The sequence below is a fragment of the Pecten maximus genome, chromosome 9 (genome assembly GCF_902652985.1).
Source record: "Pecten maximus chromosome 9, xPecMax1.1, whole genome shotgun sequence".
NCBI classification, from domain to species: domain Eukaryota; kingdom Metazoa; phylum Mollusca; class Bivalvia; order Pectinida; family Pectinidae; genus Pecten; species Pecten maximus.
In genome coordinates this window covers 16,271,963-16,287,768 of record NC_047023.1, presented here as the reverse complement: position 1 = coordinate 16,287,768, position 15,806 = coordinate 16,271,963, and the positions used below count along the sequence as shown (strand labels likewise).

Here is a 15,806-nt window from a genome sequence, read left to right as displayed (position 1 = left end):
CATTTTTTAGGGGAAGTGGAAATAATAGCGATGGGAATTGGTGGAATTTTTTCTGATCTCCATTGATGATCGACTAGGCAACAACACCTATTTCAAACTTCTCGAATTCCACCAATGGGATTCAGCTCTTACTTGCCAGAAATGATCCTGAGATTGTCCTGGCTAAGTGTTGTTATTTATTGCGTCAGTCAGAAATCCAAGATGGCCACCATCTTGAAAAACACATTTTAAACTTCTTCTCCAGTTCCACTGGTGCAATTGAGCTGGAAATTGGTGAGGATGTTAAGGAAAGGAGAGCCAACAAAGTGTTGTTATTTTTCGACCTCGTAAAAGCTTTGACATGGCAGCGACGGCGGCCATTTTGTAACATGATTGCGCAATCATGGTTTTCCTGAACAACTATTTCAAACTTCCTCTCAAATTCCACCTGTGGGATTCAGCTCTAACTTACCAGAACTGATCATGAGATAGTCTTGATCAAGTGTTATTTTTCGGGTTGATCCAAATTCCAAGATGGCCACCATGGCCAACAGTGCCACTAAACCTGCTACAGAGAATGCATCCTACAATAGTATAAGGGTCTTTAATTTAGAGATGACCGTTAAGGCCCTTGGGCCTCTTGTTATATCACTTCATAGTTCTTACTGCATTGCTTCAATTATCTATACACTTGTATTTTATATAAGCGACATCCAAGATTTAAGGTCGTGTAACATGATTACACAATCATGGTTTTCCTGAACAACATCTATTTCAAACTTTTTCTCAAGTTCCACCTGTGGGATTCAGCTCTAACTTACCTAAAATGATCCTAAGATGGTCCTGACCAAGTGTTGCTATTTTTCGGGTCGTCCAAAATCCAAGATGGTCGCCATGACAGCCATCTTGAAAACACTTAAACTTCTTCTCCAGTTCCACTGGTGCCATTAAGCTTGAAATCGGTGAGGATGTTAAGGAAGGAGAGCCAACAATTGGAACAAAGTGCTATTATTTTTCAGCCTCATAAAACCTTTGGCATGGCAGCCACGGCGGCCATTTTGTAACATGATTGTACAATCATGTTTTTTTTCTGAAGAACACCCTATTTCAAACTTCTCGGGTTCCACCTGTGGGACTCGGCTCTTACTTACCTGAAATGATCCTGAGATGGTCCTGACCAAGTGTTGGTACTGTTCAGGTCAGCCATGGTGAAAAACACATTTGTAGGTCACCTGAGACAACTTCTCAATAACCAATAGGCCAAGAGACCTGATATTGGGTGTGTGGCATGCTTGGATAAAGGGCTACAAAGTTTGTTCAAGTGGATGACTTTGATCTTCATTCAAGGTCACGGGTCAAATATGCTAAAATCTTTAAACAACTTCTTTTTGATAACCAAAAGGCCCAGAGACCCAATATAAGGTCTGAAGCATGCTATGATGAAGGGCTACCAAGTTTGTTCAAATGGATGACCTTGACCTTCATTCAAGGTCACGGGCCAAATATGCTAAAATCTTTAAACACTTTCTTCTCGATAACCAATAGGCCCAGAGACCTAATATTATGTCTGTAGCATGCTGGGATGAAGGGCTACCAAGTTTGCCCAAACGGATAACTTTGACCTTCATTCAAGGTCATAGGGGCCAGATATGCTAAAATCTTTAAATGACTTCTTCCTGATAACCAAAAGACGCAGAGACCCAATATCAGGTTGTAGCATGTTCAAATGGATGACCGTGACCTTTGTTCAAGGTCACAGGGGGCCAAATGTGCTTACATATATCAAAACTCAGGTGACCCTTAAGGCCCAAGGGCCTCTTGTTCATTTAAACAACTTCTTCTCAATAACCAAGATGCCCAGGGACTTCATATTGGGCCTGTAGCATGCTGGGGTAAAGGGCTACCAAGTTTGTTAAAATAAATGACCTTGACCTTCATTCAAGGTCACATGGGTCAAATAGGCTATAATCTTCAAACAACTTTTTCTCAATAACCAAGAGGCCCAGGGACTTGATATTGGGCCTGTAGCATGCTTGGGTGAAGGGCTACCAAGTTTGTTTAAATAGATGACCTTGACCTTCATTCAAGGTCACATGGGTCAAATAGGCTAAAATCTTTAAACGACTTCTCAATAACCAAGAGGCCCAGTGACTTGATATTGGGCCTGTCTGTAGCATGCTTAGAGCCAAGAATCAACAAGACCCAATCTTTGGCCAAAAGTATGCTGGAATGAAGGACTAGAAAATTATATTGACATGAATAAACCTAGCTTACTCTGATATTTGAATAAAGTGGTTATCATCATAGTATCTGTAGAAATGACCTCAATCAACTGCAAATTTGCTGTAGAGCCAGGTGAGCGATACATACCCATTGGGCCTCTTGTTAAACACTCGCACGACTTATCACAAATCAAAAGGCATAGAATCCTACTATTTGGATGGTAGGTTCCCGAGATGGAGCCAACAAAGTTTACACAAGGAATGACCTTGAAAAACGTACTGAATGCTAAAGAGGCCAGTTTGTTTTAAACATGGAGGCCTTCTGATTTACTGAAGGGCCTAGAATCAAATTATTTCGATTAAATGAAAGACAGAATAAAAAAAAAAGTGAAGACCATGTGAGCGATGCAGGCCCATTGTGCCTCTTGTTTGTATTTTTTTTTATTATTTATGGAAATCAACTGTTTTCAGTTTAAAAAAAACAATAGCGCAAATTAATTTCAAAATTTAATTGGTTTTCTCGATATCAACTATGTGGCAACAATAAAGAAATGAAAAGTAAAGTGTAAACTAACATACATAATTTTGTATCCAACCTAACTCTCATCATGGTGTGTTCGCTTGTTTTTCAGATTTGAGTGATGTTTTTTCTGTGGTAAATGATATATCTGTGTTTGCAGGGTTGTCTGCTATGTCCACCTGAGACACAACAATATAGTCAGTTTCCTCTTGTTCAATATGTCGTCTTCTGAGGAAAAAGTTGAATATGATGAGGAGGCATCCTCCAAACGTAAACACAGCTAATCCATAGTAACACAGCCAGTCAAAATGTCCACGGATATCCATTATCCAACCTGTAGTCAGAAAAACTCACCAGTATTAGATAGGTCGATAATTCGATGCCACCACTAAAATAAATCCATCGACATTTATTTGGAATGACATTGAAAGTTCTTTCGGCCTCTGCAAGTTCTTACTATATGGTAAGTTCTACACAGCGTAAATAGAACTCAACACACTGCTAGTGAAAGACGAGAACAATCCAAGTATTCTTAAAACAATTTCAAGTGAATCTAAAATGGAAAAAGATATGGAACGGAAAAAGAGTTTTGAAAATGCATCCTGATGACTTACATTCACCAGCTTCACCTGAGTACCGTTTAAAGTTTAATATGGGATTTTCTGGACTCTCGAGCGATGTTATAATTTCTGTACCAAGTGCACATAACGTTTTAGAAATGTACTGTGATAGTTCTTTTCCATCTTAATCTTTACAAAGATTTTATAGGGTTCATGGTATCGTTGGAGAACCAGAAGACGTGCGCCCTTTCGGAACGTCTGGTCTTCACCTCCCTTTTTAACTTTCTTAATGTAAATCTTTTGTTTATGTCTTAACATTTGTTTATGAATTCTATATCGGTTTCTCTCTTGATTTTGATAACTTGATTCCCCTAAGTATGTGGTCGCTTATACAAAATACATAATAGATAATTGATTTTTTAATTCTTCACCTGCTATTGGAGGTCCAGTGATGACGGCTGTTCCAGAGAATAACCTGAAAAAACCCAGTCCTAACGCGTATGATTCTTTTCCAACTATGTCAACAAGAACTATGGGTTTAAGAAGAAGGTAGGTTCCTGAAAAGATTAAATAAATAGATAGATAAATAAATACAAATAAAAGATTTAAAACTGATCGCCAAAATTTGCTGTAGTTGGCCAATTGTAAAGGAACGTTACTGTTAATGTAATTATAATCTGGGTACATTATATTACTGATCAACGAAGTAGGTTTAAGCGAAACATCTGAATAGTATCGAACATGATCAGTAATCCCTGTTATCTATATATATATACATTATGTAATGTCAACATATGGCAGTATGTATATTTCATGTTTATTTTGCAAATGGAAATCGGAAAAATATTTGGATCTCTTTTGCTCCCCATCCCACCCTAATTCAGAAAGGGTTACCAAATAAGTCGCCTCTTTCAACATGCGATCGGTAACAATGGATCTACCATGCTCAACTCTACCAGAATGGGTCTCCGTTACCTTAACGTCTTAAACGTTAAACGCACATTCTGAATGTCCTTACCGTGAGTCGTCCCCAATATACAGCCGTATACGATATAGGCAGCATAGTTCTGTAGGTAAAGCAGTCCCAATGTGGATACGCCCAGAATTATTGCGGAAATGCCCATCACGGTGACTGTGTATGCCTTTATTCGATCTACAACTATTCCTATTGCCGGTCGTAGGAAGATGCCTGGATAAGTTTATAAAGCATTTAACACGACAAATTTTGTCCAAATTCAAATATCCCAATAAAAATTTGATTCAATTAGAAAGTAGATTGTATCTCGCCTTCAATATTTTTTTATTTGATGTGGATGTCCTCACGTTTGTGCCCTTCTATCACGATCCCTGCAAGCCGAAATAGCTGTGCTGTGGTGTATTGCTACTAAATTGTAAACTCAGTTTTTTTGTAAATTTATCAAACACAGTTTCCCTACTGCTGACATAAAGGCGGATTTACGTGGGACCAGAAAACAGGAATAATACGATCTGAGATGGCCTGGACAAGATTTCATTATGATCCCGGATTCTTAGAGTAAAATAGAGCAAAAGTTTAGTCTACCATGTTGTCTATACAAAATAAAAATCCCTTAGAAATTATTATCAGGGAAACGAGATTCAACATCAGAATGGCCTCAAGCATACTCACTTGCTATTCCGGCGGCTGTTATGATCATTGCTTGTTGCCTTGACGACAGTCCAATAGCGGCCGCTATTATAGGAATCATGAAGAAGGGTACGAGGATGACCATATCAACACAGAAGGACAGTACCCCGTAAAGGACGAAGTACTTGTTAGTATACAACGCCTTAATCTTTTGTAATATACTTTGCTCATCCTGTCTCTCTCCCTCTCCGCCATTCTTATTTAAATGTGCATTTTCTGAGAAAGCCAAGAAAAGGATACACGTTGTATATCGGTTGGTATATTAATTAAAAATATCATTGAATCATCTGATTCGTACTTTTAAGTTGATGTAAACTTTATTTCGTTTCTTTTGGTAGAGTATATGACAGCATTTTAGTAACAACAACAAACAAAAACAGGATATGGAAACAAGCTTGAAAGCTTATACTAGTCCACTTCCTTCAATTGGAATTTACATTATTGAGATGGACAGCAATAAACGAAATCTGAGAAAGAGAGAGAGAAAAGAAAAAAGAAAGAAGATATGATAATATATTATCCTTAATATTTTTAACTAGAAGGGGAGGGTGTGCAGGGAGGAGGGGTTAGGTGAAAGTGCAGTGGGCTTGCCAGCTTAATTTAACTACATCAAATCTTTCATGATTATGATTTTCTCTGAGGTAGTAATTTCCAAAGTGATGGCAGTAACGAACATATTATGTAAGAAATCAAAAGCGTTTAGTATCAATTATAAACTTTTGGATACATGTAAACAATTCCTTATTTTCTTCGAAAGAGAGGTTTTCATCTCCAAATAGTAACAACCTTTCAGTTAAATGATACTGATTGATCTGATTGAAGTATGGCGTTCGGAGATTTACGTATAGTGGGCATCGCAAAAGATAGTGGAAATTTGTTTCATTCGATAGCCCGCATGAACAGAGAGGACTATCGACTAAGCCTTTCGAGTAAAGGTGGCTATTTAGGGAGCTACATTCCATTCTTAGTCTCGCATGGAGGATCTGACCTTGTCTGCTTCCAGAGGAGAAATATAATGGTACTTTGGTGGAAGGTCCATGCAAGTGTTTCTTAAGTTTTCGCAATGATGGATTCGTTTTTACATCAGAAGGAAGAGAGTTCCAACATTTTAAGGCAGAGGGAATGAAAGAATTCTGAAACAAAGAAGTATGACAAAGAAGAGGACGAAAATTTCCTCCGTCTCTAGTAGCGTGAGTATGCACATCTGAATTTCTATTTGGGAGGATGTCTTGTAAGAAAGGGGGAACCATACCATGAACCATTTTATGAAACTGTATAAGTTTATGAGTCTGACGTCTTTTTTCAAGAGTTTCCCACCCCGTTTCGTTGTACAACATAGATCTACTCGTAAGCTTTGTCCCTCCCGTTACAATTCTAGCGGCCTCTAGATTTAAGCTTTCTAAAATATTTGTATGGGCTACTGTAAGATTATCCCACACAATGTCGGCGTATTCTAAAACTGGACGAATGAAGGAAAAATACAGAGTTTGAAGTGATTGCCGGTCAAGAGAAAATTTGAATTTCCTTAGGAGATTAAGCTTGGAGGATGCTTTGTCAATATACATAATGAACATGGTCTTTCCATGAGCCGTTGTCAGATATGTACACACCGAGATGTTTGTGGAGACTAACTTCATTAATAGGAATGTTGTTCATGTAGAGCGGAGGATGAGCTACACGCATGCCTTTTCTACTGATTGTTACACTTTCGGTTTTTTGAGGATTAAAATCAACTAGCCATCTTTTTGACCAAGAATAAATTTGTAACGAGGTCTCTATTGATAAGATCTGTACTTGTTGCTGGAGTGTCAACAAATGTGTACAGTGAAGTGTCATCAGCGAATAGTTTAATAATGGCCTCTATATCATTTACTATATCGTTAATATAAATCAAGAACATCAAAGGGCCTAAAATTGATCCTTGTGGTACACCAGCTGATATATTACGCCAATTTGACTTTTTACCATTTATAACAGTTCTCTGGGTACGATGTGATAGGTAATGTTTAAACCATTTCAATAAATTTCCACTAATGCCAAAACTAGATAATTTTAAAACTAAACCACGGATGCCAAACTCTATAGAAGGCCTTGCTGATATCGCAGAAGACCATACGGATATCTTTGCCTATATCTAACGCTGATGTAATGTCATGAATGATAGAGAGAAGTTGATTTTGGGGCGAGTCTCCAGTTCTAAAGCCAGACTGATGTGGTGATAGAAGAGAATTTTCAAGAAGAAAGTTGTATACGTATTTGAAGACACATCTTTCCATAATTTTACCAATTATAGAAAGTAGGGATATAGGTCTGTAATTCGATGGAGATGATTTATCACCTTTCTTAAAAACAGGTGTTACATTTGCCTGTTTCCAGAGTGTAGGGAAAATAGAAGAAGTTAAGGATTTATTGAATATTTTACTCAATGGGGAACTAATAATATTCACTGCCTCTTTTAATAACCTTGCACTAATAAGGTCAGGTCCAACAGCTTTGGAACAGTCAATAGTGTTTATGATGTCACTGACGTCTCTAGGAGAAATGTTTATGTCATCTAGACGGCTGTCATTTAGGAAAGGTATGTGTGGAAGCTGAATATTAGAGTCGTCAACGTTAGCCTGGGAACAAAAATGGTCGTTAAAGATATTGGCTTTGTCCATGTCATCGTCAAATATTAAATTATTGTGAGAGATAGGAGGGATAGGGCATTTTCCAGAATTTGGTAAAAAGGCCTTTATAGATCTCCACCACTGTTTGGAGTCTGCAAAGTGGGAAACATGAAGTTGGTTCACATAACTTCTCAAAGTATTTCCGCTTGGATTGACGTATGGTGTTTATGCAAGTGTTTCTGATATGTCTAAATTTTGTCCAGTTATTTGCTCTATTTGTCATTTTTGCCTTATTGTGAACCCGTCGTCTTTTACGTATCAATTTTCTTATTTCGTTGGTCATCCATGGTGGATCACTCGATCTGACAGTGATACATTTGTTCGGAATACATGACTTAGCTGTTGAAAGAAGGTTATCCGTGAAGTCGTTCACGCATTTGTCTATGTCGTCAGTACTCGTCAAAGTGTCGATATCGATAAGGGAAAGTCGTTGTCTGTAAAGATCGTAATTGCCGTATTTGTATAACCATATATGTCGCTGAAAACATTGTCCCTGAGTAATAGAAATGCTGAGAGTAAAGTAAGTGGGGCAGTGATACCTGATGGGTTGATCTAAGAAACTCTCACCTACAATACATTTGTCGATAAGGTTTTTATTACTAACGCAGACAATGTCAAGAAGGGAGGAGGATGTTTCAGTAAAAAATGTGGCCGTGCTTACAGTTTGCGTGAGATTATAAGTTAGGAGTAGTTGTCTTAATTTGTCAGATTGGCTAGAATTAGAAAGCAAATTTGCATTAAAGTCACCAGTTACTATAATGTTTGGAATTCCGCAGCTGTGTGCCAGGTCTATAGACTGGGCAATATGGTCCCATGATTGTGCAGGTGAGTTAGGGGGGCGATAAAAAGTGCCATAGAGAATTTTTTCACCAGAAAGAGTAATTTCGAGCCACACGCATTCAATAGTTGGTATCTCAAGATCAGGTCTAAGTATTGCCGGTATATAATCTTTAACGTAAATAGAAACACCTCCACCAGTCTGTCGGGCCTTACAGAAGTAAAAGGGTCAGAAAATCCAGGAAAACATAAATCTGGGGAGCCTATATCACTGGGTGTTAACCATGTCTCAGTAAACGATAAAATTGTATGGCTGAATAATTCGGTATAAAGAATATCAATCTTTTGCTTCAAACTTTGATCATTTAAATGGACAAATGAGTATTTGCTATAATCTAAACATTCACTTATATTTGATTCTAAGGAAGAATCAGTGGTATCATTTAATGGGCCAGGGTAACATTCAATATCACCTGACAAGTATAGTTTCATTATAACATAAAGTACTACATGGAGAACAGAAATAGAAAATGCTAAAGAATCGACAAATAGCAAAAGCGCGGGAGAATGTCTCTCTGAAAAGGTACCTAAAGACAGAATGTTAGAATATATATTCATCACTATAGGACAAATTATACACAACATCAGACTTATACAAAGGATATCAAGCACGCTGATAAATGTTTTAAGATGTACAGATTGATAGTGTTGGTTGAACGCGCCTATCCGAGCACGATACATAAGAAGACAGTCAGGCATTGGCTAGGTAACACCAGAATTTGGGATTAATACCAAACGTGCTGGAATGACGAGTTCAACAATACCAGGAAACGTACTGCATATAATTATACTAGACATAACATAAACATGTTGGAGTGGGAGATGGGATGGATCAGGAGGAAACTCAGTGAATAATTATTGATATAACAAATACATGTAGGTGCGCATATACGAAATGGCGTTTTTTAGACAGAAAAAGATGAGAAAAAAATCTAGCGATTATACCTTATGGGATGTCTTAATGTCGGGTACATTGTAACAGGTAGGAAAAATAATTCAATATACACTTATGGACCGTGACATAATATACAATACATGTGTACACTTATATACGGTGACATAAAAAATAACATTATTTTTTGGTATAATTATGTGCATGGCACAAGTGAAATTTTAATTGTCACTTATGAAGAGTGACATTAGAGACACTGTATGTGTACAATTATAAACCGTGTCATGAGAGACACTGTATTTGTACATATATACTGTGACATAAGAGACACTGTATTTGTACATATATATCGTGACATAAGAGACACTGTATTTGTACACATATATACCGTGACATTAGATACACTGTATTTATACACATATATACCGTGACCTTAGAGACACTGTATTTGTACACATATATACCGTGACATTAGAGACACTGTATTTGTACATATATACTGTGACATAAGAGACACTGTATTTGTACATATATACTGTGACATAAGAAACACTGTATTTATACACATATATACCGTGACATTAGATACACTGTATTTATACACATATATACCGTGACCTTAGAGACACTGTATTAATACACATATATACCGTGACATTAGAGACACTGTATTAATACACATATATACCGTGACATTAGAGACACTGTATTTGTACACATATATACCGTGACATAAGAGACACTGTATTTGTACACATATATACCGTGACATAATTAGAGACACTGTATTTATACACATATATACCGTGACATTAGATACACTGTATTTATACACATATATACCGTGACATTAGAGACACTGTATTTGTACACATACATTGTATATACCGTGACATTAGAGACACTGTATTTATACACATATATACCGTGACATAGGAGACACTGTATTTATACATATATATATACCGTGACATAAGAGACACTGTATTCGTACACATATATACCGTGACATAGGAGACACTTTTAAGTTGAAATATAAGTTATTTTTTAAGGGGAGAGAAAGGGGAGATTCTTTTGGTGAAAAAAAGTAATTTGCAATGTCTTCATAACTTAGTGAACATGATTTTTTTGTTCTTGTTCATGAGAAATAAATATTACTTACTTATTGGATTACGGTAATTTCCTTTCAGAAGAAGGCCGACAATGACCCCCTGGAGCGACACTCCAGACAGGATGAGATAGAGGCCTCGCCATCCATACTCTTCCATTAACCAGGCTATGACAAACGGAAATACACTGGTGCCTACCCCTCCGCCAATGTTGGAAAGACCGTTCGCTAATGTCCGTCTCTCATGGAAGTATATATTGATGGGTACCATGGACGATAGGGACAATAGCGAAAACCCGAAACCTGATCAATGACAAAGTCACATGTTAGCGTAAGTTAAGTTAGTGAGGTGTGATTATAATTTTGTCAATGTTGATGCAACACTATAGGATTTAGCCTCGCCTCACAGCACTTAAATTTTAAAACACACATTTGTCAATTTTTAACTATATGAATTCTCCATATGATCATTCCACTGCGGGCCTCTGCCTCTAGTTATTATCTATATCAATATATATGTACATTGTAGTAGGATTAGGAGCTATTTTTTCTATAAATACTAACCAGATGCAGACGCCTGTGGTCCTACGATTTATTTAGAATCCCCTTAGACTAATTTCCCTAGCAATACATACATAGTTGGAATTTCCTTAGACCTGCTACTGAACAGATAGCAATACACGAAAAAAATAGGACATAAAATCCATTCAAACACAAAATGTTGAATTGTGGTATAAAATGAATATGAAACTACATGACAAGTATTATGAAACATATCGTTATTTTTCGAGAAAATTATATGCTATATCATCAAAATAAATTGCAAATATTGAAGAAAAAGAATTAAGTTAATCAAAAATGCATTTCCAGTAATGACAAACGTTATTAGTATCACTTCAATGCATGTTCCTGTAACAGCTGGGACATATATATATAATCAAACGATCACGTGACATCCGTGTACATTTTCAGTATCACTTATGGAACGTTATAGCTGTCACATAGAAAACACTATATGGATTGATATTTCATTATATTATATGATTCCATTATTTTATGATTAGATTTATCATAATGTAATTCGATTTTAAGCGAAGATCATATATTCTTAAAGTCAAATCTTATCGCATCATACTGAAAACGGACGAACCAGTCGTCCCACACCCGAAATACTGGGCTTTAAACAGGAGTAGCAACTACCATTTTATTGTCTCTGGTATGTCCAGGAGACAGAACGCAAATCTTTCTTACATGTAGCGAACGCTCAACTAAAGGCCAGAAGTGAGGCAGTGGCAAGAGAGACGTTAGGATGAATTAAGTTGCTTGGAAGAAGAGAAAAAAAGGATCCCGAACTTATTTGCCTCTTAAGATTCATGCTATATGGGATGCAGGTATAATTCTTACGCCCTACGTACAAGGCGATGTCAGGTACATATGTGATAGCTATGACGTTCCATAAACACCCTAAGGTTTGTTACTGGAGTCTTGTTTTTTTCTCATTCCATTAAATAAACATGACCCTTTACTCTCGTGCTCGAGTTTCCACCGTCATATTATCCTTGCGTGTTATTTGTTCATTATGTTTTCCTTGTTCGAGGGAGATACGAATATTTGTTTACCGCCAGGTTTGTGGTTTAGTACATTTCGTCGTATCCTCCACAACCAAATATTTACAACGTAGAAATGACAGAACTGACAAATTATCATTTATATTGCTTGTATTTTGAATTAAATTATCCTCATCATTTTAAAGAAGAGTTTGTCTATTAAGGGAGCTGTTTTTTCTAAGCTGAACGCTTTCCGATGCAAAAGTAAAGGTTCTTTACGATACTGTTACCATAACCTTACTCAATAATTAATGTTTCCGGGGTACGTTTTAATCTATTTAAAACATTTATACAGTCATGGTATACCATCCTCACAATAACGGAGATAAACCGACTTCCGTACGTAAATAAATGATCGTTATGAGTTTATATTATATATCGTAATATATATATATCTTACAATGTGATGTTGTGCTTTAAAGCACAGCTGGGTATGGTAACTTGTTATAATATCTTGCTGGCAGGTGGCTACCAATGATCACGACATTTATTTCTGTCCTATCTGTCTTAGCAAAATTGTTACGTAACTGATAGCAAACACTGCTATTACACACATCAATCGTCACCTCAAACGAGTCGATTGGGCCCTTTCCCTTGATAAACTACTAATATACCTCGGCTTAAGCGGTTTATCGACTACCCTATAAACTACACGCATTTTATAACAATTTCTAAACAATTTGATCATATTAATCACCCTTGCTGGCCCGAGTTAAAAGCGTGCGAGGGGTCTTAATGTGGGAGAAAACCGGAGAAAAGCCACGTGATCGGGCAGGTGATCTACATACCTTTTCATGTTCAATCCGAGAATCGAACCCCGGTCGCTTAGGTGATAGGCGTGTGCATAACCACCCATGATACCAACTTTTCGCGATGGTTTTCTATTTTTGAAAGCAGTGACAATTAGAACATATGTCTGAGCTATGAATTTGTTTAAGACCTATCCTTTCCTTGACATACATTACCTCCTCATGAGAGACCGTACCAGTTATAACTCCGTATGTGACATACAAGACGTGGAAAGACGGGACAAACATACAACAGGCCAGTCCGACAGACGCTATGAGGGAACCCAGTATCACGGTCACACGAATTCCCAGCTTGTGTTCTACCAAACCCGCCAATGGACCTGGAAAGCAGGTTAAAGATATATAGATCATTTTTTGTGTAGTATTTTTCGGTTGGAAATAATTAAAACTATCATGTAATTCTAGCAGGATATGACAGTCTGATGGTAATGAATAGGTTGATCCTGATCCACCGTCGGGACTATAAGGGACAACAACAGATCTGGAGCGATCGTAAAGGCACATTGTCGTGTTGTACAAATTAGAATTATGGTCGTATAAATGTTGTGCTTATATATTAACCACAGTTACATAAGCACTTACATATCAGACCTTTTTCTACTACTTAATTTTATAAATTTACACATGTCTCTATCTGATAATGAAAACATAACTGTGTTCATATTAAATGTACTCTGCAGTCTATACTTTCGATATGCAGTACGGCTTCATCTAGACATAGCATGATGTCACCCATTTGAACTTGTGTTTACAGTTGACAAACACATGGTCGCTTACAATGTCTTGCTGAAAAAATCTGCACATCATTATAATTAATCTTAATCACAAATTAAATTATATGACTTAATATATTTTTATATTTAGAAATCAAATTGTTATTTAGATGTAGTCTCGCCTTTCGAATTTCAAACTAAAAGTAAATGTTCGCATAAATTGAAGATCAACATTACTACATTCTTTTCTCATAATGTTAATGTGTTACCTCAATCAAGAAGAATAACTTCATTAACTTACCTGACAGTAGCATCAGTCCTGTATTAAAAGAGCCTATTCCATTGGCCTCGCTTTTGCCCACCTGGAATTCCTCTATCAGTTCCCGTATGATCAGCCCGATTGATTGGGACATCCCCGTGCTGATCAATCTAAGCATAAATGAACATCCAACCAGCAAACAACCATATCTGTTGAATTCAGTTCGAGGTATATCATCACCTTCCGTCATTACTAACAAATCCTGTGTTAAATCTAGAAATTAGTTGAGATTTTACAAATATATATATATAATACAGGAATGTACAATAATACGCTACCAAGAGGTTGGAGTTGTAAAACTAGACCGCTACATCATGTTATCGGGAAAGTCAATACTTGTGAAGAGTTTACAAATATCGTACACACAACGTTCTATGTCATTTCGTTATCTCCGATTTAACTCATTTGTGGACTGCCCTGTGTGACGTAGTAGGCCCACGACATACTTTGATTGACATAGAACGATTGATGAAAGCATTAGACAGAAGACAATGTTTTCAATGTAGTAAGTATGTTAGCAGGAAGCAAAACTAATTTAACACACACACACACACACACACACACACACACACACATATATATATATATATATATATAGCAATAACAATAAAAAGCACAAACCAGAAAATCATAAGCGCTTTCCCATGCATTGAGAGTATATTATATCATTTATATCACTACCATATCAATATATATTTTTATATTATTAATGTTTATATATATTCATGTTTACATTGCTATTTTTTCAGAAACAGATAAGACAGAACCAGTGTACGGATATAAACGTCAGGTTAGGGGTCTATATGTTTTTATCTATATGTGGTTCTGTATGCCAAGTTTTCCACCACATTTGCCGGTTAACTTCTTCAGTAATACATGGCTTACAGAAAGAATATGGACACTCTTCATATCCATCTATCTGCTCAGTAATAAACGTATCATTATTAGTCTCATTATCTGTCTCAGACTCCAAACAAGTCATGTCACACATGTGCTCATCAAAATCCCATCCATTGTGAAGAAATAAAGGACGAATAGTATCCTTTTGAAGCTGTGTTACTTTTAGAGATATAGTTTGTTTTCCCTCCATTTCATTCATTGATCTAATCTGTACTAAGCCCCCTGTAGTAATTAGTTCTGACCAATTCATCACAGGTATAGGAGGGTGTGCATGGGGAAAACAGTGTGTACTCATTGCATGAGTTCGAACTATTTCTATTTGAAAACTGAAAGATACAAACAGTTTATCTTTTATAAGAATATATATACGTTGGCAGAAGACGCAGTAATAATATATTAAGTACCCCTCCTACGGCCCTCTTGTCACAGCCATGTGGCATTTTGGCGGGACCATTCTCAGGTATTCCTATAATGGTCAAAGCCTAACACAGGGGTAATAAGTAATTGATCAGTGTTTTCAATTTACAACAAAATAATCAAAATGCGTAAAAAAAAAAAAAAAAAAAAAAATACGTTTAATATATTTCAATGTAATTGATGTAATTCTATAACTGATTTTCCAGTTTTTGTATATGCTTCTATAATTGCCTGGTTCCCCTTTGTGAGTAAATATTAGAATGTTCCATATCCAGGAGACGCATATGTGTGGGCCAAACTTTAGTTCATTATCAGTTTCTCATTTATCCAATTCACAACTTTCAACATGTCAGAGAAAAGGACACGTCCACCATCATTCAAATAAGAAATTCAAGCAGATTTTCAAAAAAAATAAAATATATTACTGGAGAAATAACAGATTGTTAGAGAACATCTTATGAAAAAAATGAACAGACCAGTTAACAACTTTGACATTATTGAAAATATTTTGGACTTTTGGATTGAAGACAAGAAATTCTGCAAGCATCACAAAGAAATTCCACAAATACCAGCAGCATACCTGCGTGC

At 36.6% G+C, this 15,806-nt stretch overlaps 1 protein-coding gene across 1 annotated transcript; it reads right to left on the bottom strand.

Moving 5' to 3' along the window:
- Window positions 1-2,695: 2,695 nt before the first annotated feature.
- LOC117335124 (monocarboxylate transporter 14-like) lies at window positions 2,696-14,151 on the bottom strand. The gene is made up of 7 exons (XM_033895049.1): window positions 13,884-14,151; window positions 13,046-13,189; window positions 10,508-10,756; window positions 4,930-5,163; window positions 4,300-4,470; window positions 3,713-3,838; window positions 2,696-3,055 (listed from the first exon to the last, which is right to left on the bottom strand). The coding sequence occupies exons 1-7, from the start codon at window positions 14,089-14,091 to the stop codon at window positions 2,808-2,810; spliced, it is 1,380 nt and encodes a 459-aa protein (XP_033750940.1). The 5' UTR covers window positions 14,092-14,151; the 3' UTR covers window positions 2,696-2,807.
- Window positions 14,152-15,806: the final 1,655 nt, after the last annotated feature.

Excerpts from the sequence above, each read along its gene's own strand:
- LOC117335124 (XM_033895049.1), bottom strand. The coding sequence starts at position 14,091 with ATGACGGAAGGTGATGATATACCTCGAACTGAATTCAACAGATATGGT. Across the intron at positions 13,190-13,883 it reads AGGACTGATGCTACTGTCAG|GTCCATTGGCGGGTTTGGTA; the intron begins GTAAGTTAATGA and ends CCTGCTTTCCAG. Across the intron at positions 10,757-13,045 it reads CACATACGGAGTTATAACTG|GTTTCGGGTTTTCGCTATTG; the intron begins GTACGGTCTCTC and ends GTCATTGATCAG.